Raw genomic sequence first — 24,282 nt, 5'->3', positions numbered from 1 at the left:
AGTAAATATCTAATGGGCACAAATCTGTATTTTTAAAAAAGTAATTCATCTTTTGCTGAAAGTTCTTAAACTCCTTGTTCCCAAAGTCTCTTCAAACTTATCATCGACTCTGATTAGACAATAGCTGGTAACCAGGGAGCTCGCAGTACCACCAACCGGTTACTTTATCTACAGATTCTGTGCATATGTTACAAGTGATTATCCGCCCACAACCCTCATCATCGCTCAGGTGCAACACTTTGGACTGAGCTACTGGTTCTCTCAGCACCTGACTCATAGTTCATTCCATATCCTCTACCTCAGCGGTCCCCAACCTTTTTTTGCTCCATGGACCGGTTTATGGCTGAAAATATTTTCACGGACCGTCCTTTAAGGTGTTGCGGATAAATACAACAAAATAAAACTAGTACCGGTACCGAAAAAAAGATTTATTCATAACACACGTGAAAAGACCCAGGAAAACCGAGTTAACGATCAAAACGATAACAAAATAATGTTGAAAAACGATAAAAACCCTGAAAACTATACATTTCACACCTGAGCCTCAACTCTCGCAGCCTGGTACCAAACGACTCACGGACCGGTATCGGTCCGAGGCCCGGGGGTTGGGGACCGCTGCTCTACAGTCACACTCAAAGAAAGAGCTAATAGTACACATTTTCAGACACTGGAAGGTATTCATTGTACTCAGCGTTACACATTTAAGTGACAAAAGATGAACAAAGAAGAAAATCACCACAAAAACTTTGTTAAAATTTGTCTTGGAAGCTGTTTAGAAGTCAGATAAACACATTAATTTTTCAGCTTTGACATTTTTAGTAACAACACGTACAATCGTTAATTCCATCATTATATTCAAAGATCAGGTAACGTCGTGGGCACGAAGACAAACCTCCGTGTTCTTGGTAAACACTGTTTGTCCTCTGAAGATGCTGAGAGTTCCCCAGCTAAAGCAGAAGCCTTTGATATTTAAACATCTGTAGTGACCTTTACATATCTCTAACGTGGCCACTGGGACTCTGTGGGCCTCTCGCTCCTCTTACGGTGTTCTGTGGAAGAGGAACCAAGCTGTCGCGTGTGGTTGATAAAGAAAAGAGGCCGAATGTTACGGGGGTATTTCCAGGTGTGTGCGTGTGAGGTCGAAGGGAAGGAAGTGGAAGGAAATGAACCAGTAAATGAGACCAAATGAAGATTGATGGATCATGCTTGAATTCTTATTAAATAAGTCGTTTCTAGCTGTTAGAAGAGCTTCACTGGCATCGTCTGCCGGTGTGGCAACAGATGAATAGATATCAGCTGAACTGATTGCTGGCTTGTTTACCAGTCATCAAACTGTTTTCCCTCATCATCTGCCTCTCTGACACTGCAGCTGAGCCAGAGTCTGATATGACATAAAACTTTTTGTGTTTAACACTTCCACAAAGGGAACAGCCAAGCACTTTGATTGTTTGTATATGTATTTGCTGGGTGGAGGATGATGTGACAAACTGTATCAGCCACTACTCTCGTCTCTCTGAGCTCTTCTTTGGTTGAAAGCAGTCAAGATTTTTGGACTACAGGCAATTATGACATTTATTTCAGCCAGGATTGGATTTCAACTTTTGAAGCTTCCAGAATATCTGGACCAGGAGGACCAGGAGCTACTAACTTATATTTTCAGTGAATCGTTGTCCCTTCTTGCAATCACATGTTTTTCCTTGTATTAAAAAAAGCTCCAAACTGAGTAGACCAAGTGAAATATGAGTTCAAGTTGCAACCTGACATGGCCAATAAAGAACTGAATCTAAATCTCAACATTTTAGACATAAATAGACAAAAGAAAATCATATTTTTGAGAAAATAATGTAACACAGAAAAGAACAAAACAGACAAAAACAAACAAACAGAGAGACATACATACATGCATGCCTCTTCACTCACGTACAGTAGTGTTTTTCACATCAGGGGGATCCTGGCGATCAGTTACTATGTTGGGTAAAAAATGTGCTTTGGAATACTTTTTAAATTAGAAAATACATCAAACAACTTTCTGAAAATAGAGTGAATAATATTTCCTAATTTTTCTTGACCGTGACAAACGTCATACAGTAAAGGAATGCCCTACATCGGGGTGGGCAACTCCAGGCCTCGAGGGCCGTGTCCTGCAGGTTTCAGATCTCACCCTGGGTCAACACACCTGAATCACATGATTAGTTCATTCGCAGGCCTCTGGAGAACTTCAAGACATGTTGAGGAGGTAATTTAGCCATTTACATCAGCTGTGCTGTATCAAGGACACATCTAAACCTGCAGGTTCCCCTACCCCTGCTCTGCATTTTGGTGACACAGTGACTACTGAACATGCACCATGTGTCACTTTGTAGACAGCCCACTCAGCCAGCAGAGAGAGCAGTACAGTGAATGCAACTCCTTTTTAATGACAATGAGCCTGTAGTTTCTTCTCTGCCTCAGTATGACTGCAGAGAGATGTTTTTGGTCTTTTAATAGCATTTCATATTAGTTATGTATTTTTAGTTCCAGCGGCCCCGGCACACTGCTGTAGAATTCACTGAGAAGTTTATGCATTTTACATGTAGGGGTTTAGTGGTGTCGAGACAAAGCCACTGCCTGTGTATTTACTTCCAATGTGTTTGCTTTTTTAACATGTAATAGTACTATAGCTGTTTTAATGCTTCCTATAATAGAACATTAAATGATAGCAAAACGCAGCATATTTACTCACACTGAGCTGAAGTGAATGTATAAACATGTAGGAAATAAAAGACAATTTTTTGCCTGTTTTATGCCACTGGTTTCTGAATGAGAGCACAGGTGAGACAGATCTCATTTCAGCTATTTGGCATCTTTTCCTCTAAAACTAACCAAGTAGTGTTTTGGTGTCTAAGCACGCTGTAAGAGGAAGTGCTGGACAATGTTAGTGCTGGGTATTTTAATATAGCATTAATTAAAACACAAGTGGAGACGTTTTGCACTACATGAAACACCGAGGTTGAAAGATATTTTTCCTTTGCTGCTTTTTGGTTGTGTAGCTGAAGTTTGGCTTAGCTGAAGCCCGCCTGGGCAAATTCTGTCTGCTGGAAGCTTTTTTGACATTTGGAACTTTAGGACAGTTTTGGGAAACAATAACAAAAACCACATGCAATCCATGGTTTGGTTTCCTTGTGCTTCCTTGTATAATAAACCTCCAATATGCAAAACTAAAATAATCCCCCAGAGCCATCAGGGCAATGGTATCCCCTTTTCTGTAGTAAATCTACCCCGGCTAACATAAAAGCAAATGTTTCTGTTGATGAAGCTGATTATGCAGAATGAATTATTCAGTGTGCTCCAATTGCCTAATGACTGCCGTTCATTCAGCTTTAGCGGTGTAAAATTTTGCTGATGTTTGTATAGCCCTTGCCAGAGAAATTATAACTATTGATTCAACTTTCTTCGGTTCTACTTGCAGCATTATGCAAAAAATTACGCTGCTGTTTCAACAAGTTTTTTCCATTTTCTTTCTTCTTTGTTCACTGTTGTTCATTGTATTAGGTTTCAGGTTGCTTGACTGACCTCAAACACAGCCAACAAAAGCCTCAAATTTTTATTCAACTTGTGAAAAATAGTTTTAAAACAGGTTTTCTTCCATTAATCCCCCCAGGCTGTGACCTGTTTGTTTATTAGCGCCCCAAGGCTTGCATTCTAGAACAACATAAGTAATTTACTAATTGGAGTGTGAAATTACAGGGAGTCTTACATTACAAAATGTCATTGCACAAATAGGGAGGAGAGGATCAAAGATTTATGGTTCAAAAGTGCTGTGTTACCAGAAAAAAGAAAAAAACTGTGTGCAATTTCCAGCTCCTCCCAAGCCCATATAGTCTCAAACCCATTTCCTTTTTTCTTTCACAATCCCCCTAATGATCGTAACAGGCCTCGGAGCCCATAAATCTCCACAGTAGGGAAACTAAGTGTCTCATCATTATGCAGAATCCACCTATCCTCTCAAAGAGCATCCATGTAAAGGCCTCAGGACAGTAGCGGTACTTGTTTAAATCCAATCTCATTTCAGTGAGCTCTTCATCACTTTCTCCCCCTCTGCACCTAATCACGTCCCCGTACCATATTGTTGTCTTATGTGTAATGGGGATGAGCTGAATTACTCTTCCGCTTGACTAATGGTGATGACTGAGTTAAGTTGACAGAGTCATTTTCAGTTGAGGTAATGTTGTTGGTGACATTTGTTCCCTAAAGAAGTTACAAAGTCTTCCAGGAGTCGTCTGTTGGCACGGCTATCACCTTCACAGGATTAGGGTTCAAGTGCACATCTGTTCATGCGAGTAGGTACGAATCTCAAAGCGATGCATTCGTGTTACATGATGGTGATGTAATTATGTCACAATTCAGTTCATCAGAAGAATGGTAAAAAAACAAACTCTTTACAGGTACATGAAGTGCACTCAAGTTACCTCCAAATACAGTACAGGGTGACCTTGAACTGCAAGAACTGTTAGTGCTCGAAATGACATGAGGAGATCTAACAAAACGAGTTACTCATTCTTAGACCAGTACCTGGATTGCTCACATCACATAGTGGTGATAATTAAGTGCTATTTCACTGCTTCTGTTGTCTGTTTTCTAGGTGTTAGAACACCTAGAAAGGCTCGCCGCAGAACTGTGACGAGGAACAAAGCAACTAAACAAGAAAAAAACCTTCAAGAATAAAGAACAGAAAAGCAGGCAGACAGTTAATGTAAAGCAGGATTTGAACATTTAAAAGAAATACAGTCTGATTTGTCTTTAACTTTAATTTTGGTTTAACTCAGGGGCATTCATACTCACTGGATCCACAACCAGGTGTAACGAGCTAAGGCTACGTCCACATGTACACGGGTATTTTTGAAAACTGAGATTTTCCATTTTCATACCAAAAAAAATCCTGTCCACACATGCAGTTTGGGAAAAAATATCTCCATCCACATGTAGACAGAAAAAACAAAGTCAAGGCTGTCAAGAACATGCCAAAGCAGCAGGTGGCGATATAATCCTAACCGTGTAGAAACGTTGGCCTACAGAAGTCTGGAAGCCTGGGAGGGAAAGAGTAAACAAGATGGTGCATCGAAGCAGAAATGAGTCCTCCGGTGCACAGAGGGTGAGGTGAAGTTATTCTTCAATATCACAGAACCACCTCGCTTTCAAAGTTTTCCCACCAAGCGGTCGTCCGACCCAGTCTCGTCCAAAAGACAATGACGTTGGCGTCCGGACTTGGGTTGTGAGAGCGTCTGTGTTGAATGTAGAAGCCACATCCGAAGTTCTCTCCGACTCCTCTGTCTTTCTAAATGTAGGCACTGCTTATAAAACTGCAGATAGATTAACAGTAATTTGTTTCTATCAGCCATTGTAGAAACTCATGTAAACAATAACGTGGAGCAAAAAAGATGCACACCTTTGACGTTGCGTGACTAAATATCTGTTTTCCTCGTCCACGCGTAAATAGCGTTTTGGGTCACTGAAAACTCCAAACTATAAAAACTTTTTGTTTTTATATGAGGACGAAAAGCCCAAACGTGTAGAAAAAGCTACACGTTTCAAAAACTACCCGCGTACGTGTGGACGTAGCCCAAGATTCACAGTAAGATTACAAACTTGTATTGAGAATAGTGCTGCAAGTGGGAAGACAATAGAATTACTAACCCCGTACACTGGGACGTGTCCAGATTGTCAGGTTTCCATTTGTTTTGCAGTATTTGAGTGAAATCATGCTTCAAAGCTAGCTGCACAACGTGATGGATTAACTTCTTTCTGGTTCACAAGAAACATGAGGGGTACTTCCCAAAGTCTAAACTGCACAAAATCATTGTGCTAGGTGTCAGTCACCAAGCGGCTCAGGCCCGGTGGGCTCAGTGTCCTCGCCGGTTTTTCTAGTTATGTCAGTAGACTTTAGCTGTGGGGGCACACAGACCTTTGGAGATGGGCCTGGACTCCACAGGCTGTATGCCATCAAAAAAACACTGAACAATAAACCATTCAAACACAAATTGCTTCTACAATTGCTGAAAAGTGGAGGAGATCTGTTTGCTGGTTCTCAGTTTATAAGGCTCTGTGACATTAAGAGGAAAATATTGCACATCTCTGTACTGACTGGCAAAGGAAAAGCAAAACAGTGCCGCTTCCTAACACTAAAAAAATGAAACTTTCAACACATTTGTTAAAATACCAAACTACTGTAACCAGTGTTAAATATCACGGTTGGTAGAAAAAATGGTTTCGGTCCCTTCTAAGGCCCCAGACTACTTTGTTTTATAAGATTTGTCATCATTTTTTAGAAATTACAAGTACTTTATGTTTCAGTTACACTTAATGTTATAGCTCTGGCTTGCAGAACAACTCACTATGTCAAAAATGAACCTGAAATAAACATTTTCCTCCTACTGCTGATATTCTTAAAAGATTTTATCTCAAATGTAATCAGAAAAACCTAGTCACACACCTGCGGCAGGTATGATTCATTATTTCAGAGTGTGGCCCACGACAGAGTGAAGTTGTTCACATCGTGTGAGCCATTTGAGGCCCAACAGCAAGATTTGACCCCGGGGCTTCCCAACAGACTCATCCAGCCGTGCTACAAATGCATTTTAAATGTGGAATGTCATTCTTTGTCTTTTTATACATTCCTCCAAAACTAATCAACCTTTCAAAAGTTGTTAGTTTTGGAGGAATGCACCAGTGTTTTGTCTGTCTTATTTCTTCTTTTTGGTTTGTTTTTCTGTGGATTCTTTACAGTAAAGCACAAAACAGGTGCAGACACATCTGGATCCGCTGTCTGATATGGTCAGGGTTTTATATTTAAGAGCGAGAATCAGCGACACGATCTTGGGAAATAGCAAAATGCTCTGTCAAGTAAAATGGGTACTTTTGTTTAGCTGCTAAGGTTGTGACTGGGAGAAGCTCAGAGGATAACAGCGCTGCTGGGAACAGCTTCTCTTCTCCTCTCTTCCACATACATTTGAATTACACAATGTGCTCTAACGCTTTTTCTTTTGAAGGCTCAAACAAAACTAAAAATATGTCTCCATGCTCACTTCCCAGACAAAGTAGGAATATTCTTCACTATGTGCTCCCGTGGGAAGCCGACAGCCCACCTACAACAAGGAAGAAAGTGGCATAACCGCCTTTCTGAGAGAGCCACGCAGTCCCTTCAGTCCTTCAATATGCAAACATTGTTTGACTTAATCCACCCTAACGATGCAAATTTATGCTGTTAATTATTTCTCGCTGAATCGTATCCTGGCTAAACGTTTTCAGATATGCAACGGGGACATCAGACTCCATAAAGTATTCAGAGGGAGCGAGAGAAGACATTATTCAGGATTACTCTTTTTTTATTTCTTTTTCATTTGCATCACCTCCACGAAATGAATTTGCATTCGCCACATTTTACCACTCCTAATATGGGCAATGTTGTTGTGTGTGTGTGTGTGACCATAGATTTGGCTGCTGAAGTGTCCTCTTCGAGATAAGCTCCTTTAGTGCAAACCTTGTCGGATAGGAAATTCTGCACTGAGTCTACAAATGCTGGCTCATTCTCTGCCATTGTAATCCTTTGGCAACTAAATACAATTCCTTATGTAAACCTCCGATATATGACATATGCACACTAAAGGTTAAACGTTTCATAGAGCAGAAACCGTTCTGCTTGTGATAAAATTATTATTGTGTCAATGTGATTACAGTGAAGATGAGTACTTTCAAGCAGGCGTCTTTAATTTTCCTTGCAGTTTAATTAAAAATGCAAATTTTCAGTAGGAAAAATGATTCATTCTGATATTTAGTAGCCTTATTTTTTTTGAAACAATAGTAACATATGCCAGAAAAGCTTCTACAACCTTCGACAGTTCGAGTGAGTAGGCATGTGTTTGACGGTGTTTGACGGTGTAGGCAGAGAGAGCCAACGTATCCAGCTTGTTCTGCTATACGTTCTTCACAACCTGACAGATGTTGTTTTTGGTAGCATCTGTAGTTTAGCAGGTGGCCACAGTGGATGAACTGAGGTTCTGCACCAACACCCAGCACAAGTACTGGAGCATTTATTTCCAGTGTAATTCTCAGCTGAAGATAAATAAGAATGATTTTGAACCACGAATCATGAAAAAGTAACTTGACCCAAATAGAAATGTATTAGGTCGCCTTTATTGTCACATTACTTTTCCTGTCTTACTGATGACTAAAGGCACCATTGTGAGGCTTTGTGGTTTCTGGCTTTTAATTAAAGACCTCTTCAAAACCAGTTAATGCACCCAATGCCTCCAAAACGAAGTAAGCAAGTCTTTGCAGTCTTTTCTTACTCAGTTTCATGAGGATTGCACCTGGGAGGATTTTCAGTAACCAGGTGAGGCCATTCAAAAGGTGACCAGTGGAATATTTTGCCTTCTAAATGTGTTTGTAGGTAATTGGATAGAGTGCAAATAGAACTATTGACTCTCTGTACCAATCGATATTTTGGAATGCTTTACGATATAAAGTCTTTCCAGATCAGTTCAAGTTCCACATAGTCACAGAGCTTTGATAACAAAGCTATGTGTGAAGCTGCAGTTTAGTTTTTCTGTAACATGAAATCATTGGTTACATGTTGTATCCATGTAGATAAGCAACAGCAGTAGCCATTATCAAACATATGGTGTAACTGCAGTTGTTTGGATCCTTGTTTGCACGTGGCTTATCATTAATGAGAATAGGGCATATACGCTGAATTTATAGCTGTGGCGTTAAATGACCACTGACAACAGAACAGAACTCTTCCAAACAAATCCATCACGGCATCTATTCGAACACATCCACTTCTGTGCACTGGGCTTTTGTCTGAAAGGTGGCGTTGAGCCCGAGCCAAAGATGTTGCTCAGCTGCTGCAGTGCATTTCTCAACCCAATGACTCTCCAGATGGCAGGTATCTTTAGTGCTCAGCTCCTTGTCCTGAGCTGCGACAGCTCTGCCGCGCTCCACCGAGCTGCAGCGAGCCCGCCCTCCCTGGGTACTTTTAATGGACTTTAATTTGAAACACATGATCAGGACAATACAGACAGTGCACTTGCTAGCACAATGGAGATAATAGGGGCCCTCTTTATGCATCTGGGGGCAGCAATTCAAACTATAATTATTCCATGTGGGGGGAAAAGACTTCTTGAAGGCCTGGGATGAGGCTAGCTGCTTTACATTAGATACAAATGGTGAGGTGCTGGTTTATGCACATGTCAAGCTGGGCTGTACATGGCAGGCTAAACCTGAAGCCATTCTAGGAATTCTAATGAACTTCAACAACCAATGTAAGCATTAGAGGGGGGACGGGTTTCTCCAAAAATAAGTTGTTTCAGTTCTCGGTCAGCTAAACAGAATAAAGTCCACGTACACCATTTGATGTTATGCGAGAACACATACGGTACCTGAGTGACTGCCAGGCAGGTGTGCAGCCTGTTCTCATTTGTTATGTAGCTATAAGGCAACACACTGAAGTAATGAGGAATCAGCGAAGAAACCTGCAGGAGGTGGTGCAGTGTGAAAGCGAACACAAAGCCAGAGGGAATCTGTTTGCTAAACCTGACTGGGCACGTATTAGTGTCTGACACTGATAATCATGCAAGATAATATTTTAATTTGTTGAGCAAATGCTGCTAACACGTGGTTGCAAATCACAATGAGTTTGTGCTGTGATCCACTTTTTTTGATCTGTGAAACAGTCGAGTGGAGTCAAATCCATTTGCAAGAATTTCAATCAGGAGAAAAACCTTTAACCTCAGGAACAAAACAATCTGTCATTTCACATTGAAGCTTTCAGGATAAGTTTAGCTATCAGTGTTGATTTCACTGTTACTTTGGAACGTGTTATTGTAATCACATTACATTTGTCTGCAATGCAGTACTAATCCAACACGTTCACGATAGATGGATAGAAACTCAAATGACTGAACATGAGTATTATTTGCTAAGGGTCAAAATTGTGACAGCAAAACATGACAGCGAGGCTCTACATGCATCTGGACAATAAGCACATCTACACAATCAGAGACCCCCAGAGCCAAAGCGATGCTCACACAGAGTGTATATCGTCTCCGGCTTGATTTTCAACAGTTACCTGTTTGCTCGTTCCTACAGCACAATCACTGTCACCACAACCTGTTTCTGTGGGCTGTTGGATGGAGATTTGCATGGATACGTGGGCAGATGAAAAGTTTAATGTTATATTGTTAACTTCCCAAACAATGTTGTGGAATAACAAAAAAGTGAAATTACTGTCTTTTATATAAAAACAACCTCAGTGCTGCTCGTCGTGTAATAGAAAGAAATTCTGTCAGATGCAGATGTGATCAAACATTGCCTCGGAACATCGTTTTTGATTACAATAGCCTCAAACTGCTGTTAAAAGCTCTGCAAAACGCTTGTCCAAAAAGGTGTGTTTCCCTCCAGCAGCTAAAACCGCTGCAGAAACTCTTTTGAACCCTGACTGGATTCATAGAGTAACTTGCTCATGTGCAGCACCTGCAATACAAATACAAGAATGAGCCGTAGAAAAAAATCTGGATGATTTTGTCATTTCATTCTGCCTCTGGCTTTTAATTAGGGCTATAGGCTAACAATTATTATAATTAGCAGTTAATCTGAAGATTATTTTCCTGATTAAATGATAGTTCATTTATTTTTAAGATGCCATAAAGTGGGGGGAAAAAAAACTATTCCCTAATTTTCCAAGGTGACACTTTCAAGTGTTCCACCAACACCCCCAGACATGTTCAGACAGAAAAGCGCAGTACAACAGCAGCTCTGCTTAAGGAAGGATGTTTTTTTTTTCTTGAGCTTCAGAAAAGCATTGACAGGTGTCCTTGTCATTATTAATTACTTATCTGACGATGCAGTGATTATTAAATTGCTGTTAGTAAACTATTCAATCAAAAAACTAGGTTTGCAATTTGAAAAGGACGTCTTGGTGCACTTTTGTAGAGATACAGTGGCGAGTAGGAAGCATGTTATAGATTGGACCGCTGTGTTTACGGCCTCTCACTCAGAAGAGTCCAGACGGCACATTTGCATAGCCCTTGCCTGTACCTCTCCATATAGGATCATTCCTACTGCTGTATACTTTGCAGGCTCAATAAATTGTGGGGTATAAAACCCGTCCTCATCTTTCTCCCCCCATATGGGATATGCCCAGCCGATGTCAACAGTAGCCATTTGATTTAGAGCACTGTACACAGATGCATCAAGAATTTATAGGGGACTTAATTAGGAGTTGTAAAAGTGACTTATAGTAATTGTGTGGGACACAGGGCCCTATAATGTGGCAGTTATCATTTCCATAATTCCAAAGTCTTGATTCTGTTCTCAGAACTTTTATGTCTTGCTAGAACTGTTTGTGCTTTGATCTTAATGCAAAGAGCTTTTCTGGGTGGCAGAATGTTACCGCTGCAATTCTGCAGAGGAAACAGTGCAAATGAAACACGGCAGTAAACCCACGCTTTACTCTCTTACTGCAGTGTGTCACTGAAACGATGTTGAGGCCATCAGGGCAAAAGGCATGACGAAATTGTATCAAACTTGAAGCACAGAGGAATTATACTCTTGAGTGAATTTGCTACATTTTTTTCTGTTTAATTTCTCTATCACAAACTAGTGGAAACTTCATTTTGAGTCATTTTGAAAACTGCAAATTAGGCCAGATGGTGACAACATGCCTGGGAAATCACCATTTTAAAGGTTCAGCCCATCGAATGGCCTTTATCAGTTGTTTTTTTTTCGCTCATCCACCATTACTAGGTGGATGAGGAGGTTGTTATTACCTCAATGAGTGGAGGTCGTTTGGCCCGCTGGATGGAAATGGCAATGGCAGTGTTTCCTGGTTAAAATGGCAACACAAATCCATGTTTGGAAGTAAGAGAGGTTGCAGAGACTTATGCCATGGTTATGGTTTATGTATTTGTCATGGAATTATCATGCAAACACAGCTCCATAATCATTTCTGCTCAAGCTGTCACCTTGTCCTGATGACGTGGTCCTTCTATGTTGTGCCATGCATTTATGGAGCGACTGTTTGGTCTCTCCAATGTAGAGGTCTGAATATTCCTCGCTGCACTGGACAGAATATACTATGTTGTTTAGTTTGTGTTTGGGAGTGTTGTCCTTGGGATGAACCAGTTTTTGTCTGTGTGGCTGTGTCTGAAGAACACTGGGATGCCATGTTTGGAGAAGACTCTGATCCCATATGTGTCAGGAGTATTGGAGCAGTTGAGACACATTTTTTCTAAACACAGTGTCACTGTGGGTTTTAAACCCCAAAACACGTAGCACCCAAAATTGGTCCACCTCAAGGATCAGGTGACCCGACACAGAGTAACGTAGTGTACGCTGTTAAGTGCCAGGAGGATTGCCAGGATTCATACATCAGGGAAACCAAACAACCTCTGGCAAAGAGGATGGCACAACACAGAAGAGCCACCTCATCAGGCCAGGACTCTGCAGTCTATTTACACCCACAGGCCTAAGGGTACATCTTTTGCCATCTTATAATGCTGTGATTGCAGCCATTCCCCAACTTTCTGTGAATGGTACTCATGGCCATTGATCAGTGGTCTTTGATCAGTGGGTTTTGGTCAGTGGTTGTTGATCAATGGTCATAAGAATTTGCATAATTAAGATTAAGCTACTGACCTCCCAGCCCATTGTTCCTTCAGTGGGCTGGTTTCAGTCATTATGCAAATGTACTGTTTATAAGATTGAAACCTGCAGTCAGCTGAGGGTGAAGACGTCACTTGGATGAGTGACAAAACGTTTCTCCCACAAAACGCTACGTCCAGATGAACAGAATCAACTTTTGGAGATTTACTTACCTGGATGATTGAGCATGCATCAAGACAAATAGCCCATAGGTGTGAATGTGAGTGGTTGTCTGGCCTTGTGTGTTAACCCTGCGACAGACTGGCGACGTGTCCAGGGTGTACCCCGCCTCTTGCTCTATGACAGCTGGGATAGGCTCCAGCACCCCCCGCGACCCTGAAAAGGATAAGCGGAAGTGAATGGATGGATGGATGTATTCCTTTCCCTTGAATGTGTTGGGCCAGCTGAGCCTTGCCCACTAGCTTAGAAACTCAAAAATAGGGGAGGCCACGAGTGTTTTGAGTTCTTATTGATCTTATTCCAGAGTGCTTTAGAGTTCTATAGTCAAATGTATCTGTCTTATCCTTTTGCTTAGAAGTTGGTTTTATGCTCGCCATAGAATGAACTCTGCTCCGTGTCTCCTGACCGTGGATCCAAGGAGCAAACTCTTTGAAACACGTCTGCTTTGTCTGCATCTTGGGTTAAAGTGGAGGTGGTTTCTGCAGTCCGCTAGTTTTCTTGAATCACTTTCATCCTCTCAGATCAATAGAAGGGTGTTCCTGCCAAGGCGAGGAAATATGTCCGTGTAGGTTAAAAAATAGCATTTTGCTTTTAGTCATTCCTAAGCTCTGCATTTAAGGCTCTGACTGGTTCAAATGTTTCCAAGCATTTCAAATACTGTCAGTGAGAGTAACCAAAAGATAAGATATGTGGGCAGTGATTCACATCTCAGAGTATGGCTCACCACCATAACAATTTGTTTGAGTAGAGTTTGAACAATCCTCTGGGGATACGTCTTAAATTCAACAATACACAATCTTTTTGTGAAACTGCTGTCTTACCACAGATTTGCCCCCATGAAAACAGTTGATAGTGAGGTCTGGTGATTGTCTGCGATTGCCTTGGGTCTGGAAAAGTTCTTTTTATGCTATAAACAAGCGTTATTCTTTTCCTTTTTTATCAACATGGAGGCCAAAATCTTAGACAATAGCGACCCTGCCACAACCTCTCTGATGTTCATCAGATTGCATCTGTTGCTTTGAAAAACTACATAAACAGACTGAAGAACTGGAGAATCCGAGAACTAGGAGAGCAATCCTAGACATATCTATCCACTTTTACTTCCCATTGCCTCAAGCAAAATCCATAATGTCTTATTTAGTGGGTGGGAGTCTCATAATGGTTGGAAATCCAGTCAGAATGGGCTGTTGCAGGGGTCAAAAACAGCCTACACAGACCTCCTATCTCTAATTGGCTGGTGTTAGACATTTTATCCTATGCTCTGAGGATAATGGTTTGCCTCATGTTGTGCCTTTTTTTCACTGCAGGCTTTTTCCCCCAACAGTTCACAGTGAGAGTTAAAGAAAGCTGTGATCATGATCTCAGCTGTTTCTTTCTATGACATATACTGGACTTGTTGGCAGCCCCACAGCTAACGAGTAGTTTGTGTTAGTTTGCAGCAGAAAACTAGCAGCGGGGTCAGGTCTCATGTTGTCATGAAACACATGTCGTTGTGTCTGCGTGGGGTTTCCTCAGCATCACTCGTTTTGTAATTGATTTCCATGGCACACAGCTACTGCAGAGTGGTCATGTATCTTTTATTTTAATTCATATTTCATTTTGAGCAAAGTGCACTTGCACTAGGCTTTAAAAAGCAAATGCAATAATTTACATTTTTACCAAGCCTTACCACCAACTCTCAAAAAACAGTAAGAAAAGGAAGTAATAAAAAAGCTTCATGAAATGTATTTTACAGTGCTTTATGGGTAATCTCTCTTGTGAGAAACCAGAGTTTGAATCTATTCATTTCTCATTTAGGTTCCATCTGTGTTTGATTTAACTCACTTCCCAGTCTCGATTTGTTTCCTGTAAAGCACGAAGCCTCGAGGAGGAGAAAATAAACAAAAAAACAAAAGCACGAATCAACACAGAAACTTTAAGATTTATTCCCTCCAATGTGAAACCCAATAACCCAACGGAACTGCTAAGCTAAACGTCGTGAAACAAAACCTGTTTTATATGCCCGCACGTCCAAAGCACACTTGAACTGGTTTGATGGCTAAATTTGATAAAACCAGTGCTGCCTGGAATGAATTTCTTATGAGACTTGAACTTGGGGACCTTTACTGTGATCTAATCCACAGAGCGATACTATGATAGACCTTATGTGTAAACAGACTTGAGTCTGTTTCCCTGTATCTCATTTAACACGAATTATTCCTACGATCAGAATATTTGAACCCATGCAGGTCACAGGATGATTGCGTTTGAGGCACCTGTGGAACCACATGCAGGATCAGGTCAGACATGAACACATAAAAAAGACATGTAGAAATACTTCTAGAAAAGACCATTAGGATTATGAGGGATGTTGAAATGTAGTGCTGTGTGGTATACGAGAGGCAGTGCTGTCGAATGATCTTTGTGCTTCTTGTTTTGCTTTATACTCAAGCTTCGGCAGTATATGTGCCTGCATCACTACTTCGGGTTATTTTTGAAAATGGCGATTCTACTTCACTGCTTGATTTTAAAACTTTATTTTAACCTGAAGTTTAAAAAAATTGTTGAAACTTTAATACTAAATATTCTTCTACAAACCACATCAGCTTTGAGTAAAAGGAAAAAATCTCTTCAGCATTTTGTCCGTCTTAACTTTAATGACAACAGAATATGAGCTGCATGGAGGTTTAAAGCTAATACTCCATCTTATCCCTTAATGACCTGACTATGCTCCAAAGAGATATTTGCCTCATCAGGATTTATTTGAGCTTTATTAGACTTTGGGTGACCCTTGAAGTGTCGGTTTGGTCAAGCACAGGTGAGGATGAAGGAAAGTCCATGATAGTCAGCACTTCTTCATCTTCTTTGGTTCTCAAGCACCTCTTCAAAGCTTTGAGCTTCGAGACGATGCTGGAATATTCCTTACATGTGTCTTGTGTTCCTCCTGTTACTCCCACAAATCACAAAAAACTTGGATTCTTCAGACAATGACCGTATTTTACTTCTCCCGTGAAACGCTGGTATATCTTAGCGCACTCAAAGCGTTTGGCCTTGTTTCACCTTTTGAGTAATGGTTTCGAGATGCCACTAGTCCTCTGAGAGCACTGCTGCACACCATGCTTCTGAGAGGACTTTTGCTGACTGGATTCTCTCGTATTTAGCCGATTCTGCATCTGCATGTTGGAGTTGTTTCCTGTCGTACAATGAGCAATGCTTGATTTATTGATCTCCTGATCTCAGTTTTGGTGTGCCTGATTTTGTTTTCTATTCAGCTAATCCAGTTTCCACAAAGTGTTTCCCCCCCTTCATTCCTGCTGTGATTTGGCACTGAGAAAGCACCTCTTACCTTTGAATAACTGCAGACACCCACTATCATGAAGCTACTTGGTAAACAATATCTTTCATTCCAACAGCAGCTGCAGTTGTTGACAGTGCTGCTGTTATTTTGTGACGTTGTCACTGTTGTTTCCACAATTGCAGGTTATTTATTCATTTTTGTAGGCCTTTTCCTAAACGTTTGAGGTGCTCTAAAAGGGAATTTCTCCTGTGGGGATCACTAATGTTGGACGCTTAAGGCACTCCTATATTGCTATTACTATAGCAACAGTCAGCTGTGACCGGCAGATGAGATGGCCCCGCCCCTCCCTGAGCCTGGTTCTCTTGGAGGTTTCTTCCTGTTAAAAGGGAGTTTTTCCTTCCCACTGTCATCAAAGTGCTCATAGGGGTCATATGATTGTTGGAGTTTTCTCTACAATATAAAGCGCCTTGTTGTGATTTGGCGCTGTATAAATAAATTGAATTATACAACTTGGGTGGGAAAAATGAGGTTTGGCTTTATATTTGTGTATATATATATATACACTAATATATTCTCAAAAATATCAATTCATCTTTTTTTATTTTACATTATCTACTTCTCTGAGTGCTGTTGCTCTCACGTGTACATCTAGGTCTGAAACGGAACAATAGGACGGTGAACTTCTATTCTTTGACAAAAGGTGAACCAGTTTGACCCAAATTAAACTTTTGAAGCTAATTTATAAAATCGCAATTACTGGACAATTCGGTGTCAATTGTCCACTTGCAATTGGACAACTGACACTCAATCAACCGTGATCTGAACATTACCTGCAACCTAATGCAGAGCTCGAGACACGATGAATGTTTTCTAAACCTCGGATCATCATGAATAGACGAGTTTTAACTAACATGCTCACTGCAATTCCTCAATCACCATTTAAGCTCTGTCCTTCGTTGGTGACTTTTCTTGCCGACTCCATTGGTGGCGTGGCAGCCGGCCGGCCACTCTTTTGATTTATTGAACTGAGTGGGAAGCTGTGAAGCTTACTTTGTGACAGCTCAGAACCTTTAAAATTTAAGATGTCATTGAACTGATGAATGGAGAGAGGATAGGCTGTGCCTGCCCACTGCCATCATATGTCACTGTCCAAAGTGATGAGGGACCCTGCCTGTCGCCCTGTTACACCGACCAAAAGCCTCCAGTGGGGAATCTTTCTTTACTGAGCTTGAATGAATCAGAAATCAAATTTTCTGCAGAATATGTGCCTATGGGTGCTGTACTTTATTATACTCTGTGCAACTTCATAAAGGCTTGGACAAATGTTTGCCTGCAGTTAATAAGAGATCCATGCCTTAAAAACACATGGGACACTACGATGAATGCATTGGTCTCCTTTATATTTTTATGAATGTCTCTCAAAAATATGGAGTCCAAGTGCTGATTGTAGGACAGAATAAACCTAGAGTTTAAGAGGTTAAACATGTAAAGTCTTGTGATCAATAATTCATAATTGAAAAACAGCAAAGCACACTGCTTTGTTTAAATAACAAAAAACCTTTAATAAATGGTGGGAGTGCTCATCACTATCAACACACAGGCTTCACCGGAGCATATAAAACAACAGACAGAAAAGAGAAAACTGATAAGGGCTCGTCAAGGCTGCTGCCAGCTGCCAATGATTATTTTCTCAGGTGTGGTTAGGAACAGGTTTGTACACAATTGTGCTGTGATGCATTTCTAGGATGAGCACCCGCAAATTAACAACAGAATATCCCACACAACCATACAAACCTGCTTGTGACAATAAAAGAAAAATTTTTACAGGTAAAGTGTGAAACAGCTAAACTAATGGTCCACAGCTTTAAGATCAGACATGTTATTTAGAATAGAATAGAATCGAATTCAACTTTATTGTCATTGCACATTCAAAGGTACAGGGCAACGGAATGCAGTTTTTACTGCAGTTCCTCCCATCTTCAGATATTTCTATGATTTGTATGCTTTCAATGAGTCTGGGTTATGCATGGGGTATGTATGGCATTTGTGTGCTCAGCTTTTCTCTCAGTTAGTTGTATATTTTGTATATTTTTTAGGAATATAGGTATTGTGTATGTACTACATGAGTTGTATCGTGTTAAAATATTTGTTTTCATTCTTGAAAATATGTTTGTTGCATCGTGTCAGAGAAACTTTGACAAAGGAGGTGATAAAACAATGAACCTTGGATAGATAGGTAATAGATTTAATCAGTACAAAACTTTACTTTGTAGTATGATTATCCATATGTCCATCCGTCCACTCGCAGTGACCTCTATCCCAAATATGAATGACAAACAGTTACAGAGATTTCAATTTGAGTTCAATTTAATCACAACATCAACATCCAGTATAACCAGACTCAGGGATGGGCAGCCATCTGCTGCGACTGACTGGGGATGAGGCAAGGAAGACAGGACAAAAGACACAATGGGGAAGAGAGATTAATAACTACTGATGGACTGCAAACATACTGATAGTGAAAAGAGGTGAGTGAAGGAAACACTGTAAATAGAATAGAGACTAATGAAGCAACACGCTAGGCCAGAGGCTGCAGTTTAGGAAAGGCCTCATTGAGGATCAGCATTGGCTCTTGGGCCCTGCCCACCTGCCACTCCACCACTCATGAGCAGAGTACTCAGTGAGTGGTTTTCAATGTATTTCAAATGAAGTCTGATGATGCTGCAGGAGAGGAGATCAGAAGTTAACCGTAGACAGTGAGATGGATGCATTTGATGCTGAAGGCTTGTAATGAGCAGCGACAGCTGAGTGTAGAAGTGGAACGTGAGAAACCGGTGCATAATTTAGATAAAATTGATGCAGATGTGATAAGGTTTACAGTAAGCATTTTAATTTACAGGAATAGAGGGGTACGGGAGACAAAGCAACAATGAACATTTGGAAAAGCTGGTTGAAACTCCAACTGAACTGAAGTTCTAAATTTAGCCACAAAGTTGGCTTCAGCCTCAGATGGTTATATCGACCAAGGCTAGTTTGTCTGCATAGAACATGGATCACTCAACTGATTGCATCAAGTTTCTGTGAGTAAGAACTCGGTGGTACCTGCCATGGCACGAGGAACTTGGAAGATGATAACTGTCAACGTCCCATATAGCATTTTTGTTATTAGATATTCAGTATGAGGCTTTGTAAGGGTGTCAGCAGAGATTAACCTATTGATACTTGGTGTACAGGGGCTTACAGTATAGACTACAGGATTTTGTGGCTGCTGTAGTGGAAAGCAGGATCAGTTGTACTGTAGAAGGGAGAAGTGGACGTCGGTGGTTCAAAGATGTAACATCCAGTTTTCGTAGCTACAATAAAAATGAAATTAGCAGTATTTGCAGCAGCTTGTACTGAGAAGCTTGATAAGGAGGGAAGCTGAACTGTTAACTCATCACTAACCGAAGATTGCTAACATGTAAAAGTCATTTAGGGACAGTGACAGTGTGAAACATTTCTGTAAAGAAGGATAAAAGAAAAGAAAAGTATCATCTCTGTGCTACAGATAAGAGGAAAACCCTTTTGAAAATGCAGCTGTTGTCACGTTTCTCGATGGTTTCTGGCCAAAATGATACGATTCCTTAAAACGGTCTGAAATTAGAACAAATGGGTTTGTGGTGCAAGTAGACATTTATAGACATATGACGGGAAGGGAAAGGTTCAGCTCTCGAAATTCAAATAAATGATGTCTGGTAATTGTTTTTCTTCAAGGCTTTTGTTTACCATGTGTTGTGCTGGGGATGTGTTTGCTTACATAGCTTTTATACTACGATGGATGCAGCTACAGCGACATCACTCACTGGTTAGATGGCCCTATTTTGAAGCCTCAGTTTCAGCATTTTGATTGTTGTATTAGTATTTTTAGAAAGAAATGCCTTGAGGTGGATCACAACAAAGAAATTGAGTATACTGCACATTTAAGCAGTAGCAACTTCTCAATTGCAAGCTATAGCCACACCTTAAAGCATCACCTGCTTCGTTGCCCATTTTAACCTCCTAGAACATGGCGTCTACAAGATATCCACTTACGAGGACATTATACAGCCACTGTGGAGCTCATTTTCCTCAGAAACAAAAATCAGCTACAAAACAAAACTGGTAATTCTTTGTTTTTACATTCATCAGGTCTCAATCAGCCCAAATAGCACAGAGAAATTGAAAATGTATGCCATGGACAAGTTCGGATCTTGGGAGGTTAAATAAGATTGGAGGACAATTTATAAGTTAAGCTCATCAGACTTGGTGTTAAAATCCATAAGAACAATTATCCTAGTGTCTTGTGCTTTGGGTGGGGGAGGGGTAAAAACTTCTTTGGGGTAATCAGGTTGGAGAACCCCCCTTCATTAGTTCTATTGATAGGCCCTCAACATCTCCAGAAAGGCAATAAGACAGACTTAACACCAGGCTTGTACTTCATCCAGCTGATCTTTTTTCACTTCATAATTTTTATGGACAGAATTTCTAGGAGGGATGGAGGGTTCCATATTGTTAATATCACAGCTTGTTTATGATGATGTCGTCCTGGTAGCCTGGAAACAACTGACATGAAGGCAAAGCTATTTATTGACTTGGCGATCTACGTTTCTACCATCATTTAAAGCAACTGTGGGTAATGGTTGAAAGAATAAGATTAGTATGCAAAAAGAGCAACATGTTTTAGTTAATCCGAATTTTTACAAGTTGATGGCCAGTATTTGAAGTCAGCGTATAATGCAGCTGCATTTAGTATAAATGGGAAAATACATTTGCCTGTTCATAAACTATTTGAAGATATCCAATGTCCATTCAGATGATGCTGAAATTTTGTAACTTTCTCTTTAAAACAGCTGCAGCAATGAAAAATCCATATTACCATTAATTACCGTTTACTACCAAACCTATCTTCAGTGTTAAATAGAGAATCTTCTTTGTACAATCTTTGGCTCTAATGTGCCTGGACATTTATGATGATTAGTTTATATTTAATGAGATAATGCCAATATCATTTAAACCACAAATTTGTAATGGAAAAAATAACATTCTCAGTCAAAATCATCAAAATAAGAAAACATCAGAGGTTTCAGGGTGACATCAGCCATTTATATGAACTAATTACTCAGAAGTTTTCAAAACAAGTAAAAGAAAAATGAAAGAATAAGATTGTGGATACAAGCAGAGATGAGCTTCCACTCCTGCGAAGGCTGGCAGCTGACGTCAGCCTCACTATATCTGAGAACAGTGCTCTGATGAAAATGCTAAGTTGAAAAACTAAGAGCCAAGTGTGTTTATTAAAAGTCTTTTAATTTTTGCAAAGCAGTGTGTCGGCATTGTTTCTATTTCTTGCTCATAGTGTGTGTCCTTGGATGCACGTGTTTTAATATCTGCATTTTTAAAGTGGTGCTCCCCAGCTAACTCGTTTGCATTTATTCTGTTTGTGAAGAGGCAAATAAGTGAAATCCAATGAATCACACCAACTTTAAATTAGATGATGAAGGTAGCCTGCCTACCTGGTGACATAGAGCTTCCCCTGCAATGCTGACGAAATACATTTGCAGCAGGTGACAAATGTGTATATTCTTTATCAGAGTAAGTACAGATTTGCTGTGATAAAAGACAACAAGTGGGAACATTAGCATAGCCCTCAAATGGGGCTACCGACTCACAGAGCTGCATGAAAATAATAATGCACAGGCCCAGCAAGGGTGCTGTTTCTACAACATCAATCAATAGAGACTTGGAAAATGCACCAGGGTTATTAATCGTTTGCTCGAGCACAAGAAAATGTAATTAGTACATTAAAATTGGGCCAGTGACTCCATGCTATGATCCTGTATGCCAGCTGAGCTATATATCATTCCATGCATTTGTGGAAATTCCAATGACAGATGTAAGGGTTTGGAGAAAAGTTTGTATGTCCAACATTGATTTTTAGGACTAAAACCTCCCAAAGATCTTCAAGTACTTACTCATCAAGCTGAAGTTGGCCACATTATATACATTATTATATTAAAAAATTCCCCTTTCACTCCTGTGGGCGGTCTTTATCCTTCAAGCTCAGGTCTTCTACCAGAGGCCTGAGAGCGTGAGGGTCCTACACAGTATTGTTGCTGTTCCTAGGACTGTGCTCTTCTGGACAGAGATCTCAGATGTCTGAGATCTAGGAGGCAGAGGTCTACCACACCAGGCATGACCCCAGGGAAGGCCCCAGGTGCAGGCTGTGTAAAGATGCCCCTGAGATAATCCAGCACATAACAGCAGGGTGCAAGATACTAGAAGGCAGGGCATACATGGAACGCCTGTGCCGAGTATAATACAGATGTTGCTGGAAGTCAAAATCGTTGACCCCCCCTTAGGATGGTCAAGATTGACCGAGCTAAGATCCTGTGGGAATTCCAGATAGTAGTGGTTGAGAAGGAGAGGAAGAAGGCTGTAGTGATAGATGTAGCTATACTGAATGAACATGGAACACGACAAGCTCAGGCTGAGAGAAGAACTCGAAAAGATGTGGAGGGTGAAGGTAACAGCCGTCCCAGTGGAAATCGCAGCATTCAATGAAGTGACTCCAAAGATAGGAACAACATCCGAGACCTCTGCCCAGAAGAGCTAAGATACTGTGCAGGGCCATCAAGCTTCCAGGCTTCTGGAAGAGGACCTGAGCTTGAAAGACAAATACTGCCTGCAGAGGCAAGGGGGGAATTATATGTGTGTGTTATTTGCATAAATGCTTCATTTTCAGATCTATACCTCTTATTAGTAACACGAGAAGGGAATAGAGAGGCCTCGGTCTGTGATAAAATGCTAGCTTGAATGGTTGGTCATTGATGATGATAGCATTTCAGTGGTATGGCAGCCCATCTACCGATAATGCCCCAGGCTAACCTCTACCCTGAAATTTACCAGTCGTGTCTAAAAAGCACTCATCATCTCTTGTGATTAGAATCCAGATGAATGGAGAAACATGTTCATCTTGCTAAAAGACTTGTTTCCCCCCCTTTCTCTCATATCTCTGCAGCTGTACAGCTCGGTAGACTTCGGAAGAAAATGGCAGCTCATCCACGAACACGTCACGCCAAACAGATTCTACTGGTGAGTCACTCATTCTCACATCTCCACTTTTCCCCCTTTTTATTCTGCTCCATTCCTCTTCCCCAAAGTTTTGTTTGCTCAGGAATGCAGAAAGTGTTGCTCGTGTTCGGGGCGACTGAGCAAGTGATATTGATGGCTTAGAACAAGCTATGTGACTGACTGGTGATGCTGCTAAAATTCTGCACATTTTCTATCCCTTGATACAATCAGGCAGAGATTAATCTCCTTCTTCAGAATGCGTTTTGCATTCAGCGTCCGAGGGCATGTCGCATTCCACTTCATTTCTCACACTCACACCCTGTTCATATCAGGCGTCCTGCAAGACCAAATTATTATTTTTACATTTGCAGTAGAAGGGAGAGGGGTGAATCTCTACAGATACATACATGCAGATACATGAGCTATGACTAATAATGGATCCAGGACGTTCCTGTCGCTTCCTATCCAGTCATGTCTGCTGCTCACTCCCCCTGCAGTGTACCTACTATGTCTGAAAGTGCACACTCATCACAAACGTAGGGCCGAATATATTCCAGCTCAGTGCTCGCTGCCCCACTCTGATGTGACTGGGGTGTGCCTGGGATTGCTTTTGGCTATATGCACCATAACTTGCATAAATCTGGAGCTTTCTTTGCCATTGTGGCATAAGCCTAAATAGTGTGCACAATCCGTTGTAGAGTTTGCCCTTCACTGCCAAAGCCCCCTCAAGGACATTTATACACTGGATGAGCCTTTAGCAATGGCTAGGCAGTCCTCCAGTTGGCCGTATTTAGACAATGGCCTCATCAGCCTCCAGGGGCTATGAAATACCACCACAATGGGAGCGCTGTATCCATCTAGTCTAATCCACCAGCAGTGAAATGAACAAAAAAGCACGATTATTCTCTGAGATACAGACATGGTCAGAGAGTGTAGTGGCCTTGTACCATTCAGTCGAAGATAAGGAGATTGTATTGCTTTGCATTGTTGTATTTTGCTGAAATAGGATTTGGGCTTTACTCTGTCCTCCTTACTATGTCTAAGATCTGAGATTTTATTGG

General features: G+C 40.9%; 1 protein-coding gene across 2 annotated transcripts in view; it reads left to right on the top strand.

The window, feature by feature from the left end:
• Positions 1-24,282, top strand: part of sorcs3 (sortilin related VPS10 domain containing receptor 3) — a 239,272-nt gene that overhangs the window by 142,607 nt on the left and 72,383 nt on the right. For both annotated transcript variants that reach the window (XM_005919300.2, XM_042219615.1), the window contains one exon: positions 23,169-23,242. In XM_005919300.2, coding sequence (XP_005919362.1) covers positions 23,169-23,242 — 74 coding nt within the window. The remainder of the gene's footprint in view (positions 1-23,168; positions 23,243-24,282) is intronic.

This window comes from Haplochromis burtoni, unplaced genomic scaffold, assembly GCF_018398535.1.
Source record: "Haplochromis burtoni strain Fernald_Lab_line unplaced genomic scaffold, NCSU_Asbu1 Contig_35, whole genome shotgun sequence".
Taxonomy (NCBI): domain Eukaryota; kingdom Metazoa; phylum Chordata; class Actinopteri; order Cichliformes; family Cichlidae; genus Haplochromis; species Haplochromis burtoni.
Note: the sequence above shows the minus strand (reverse complement) of the source record. Positions and strands in the feature narration are given on the sequence as shown.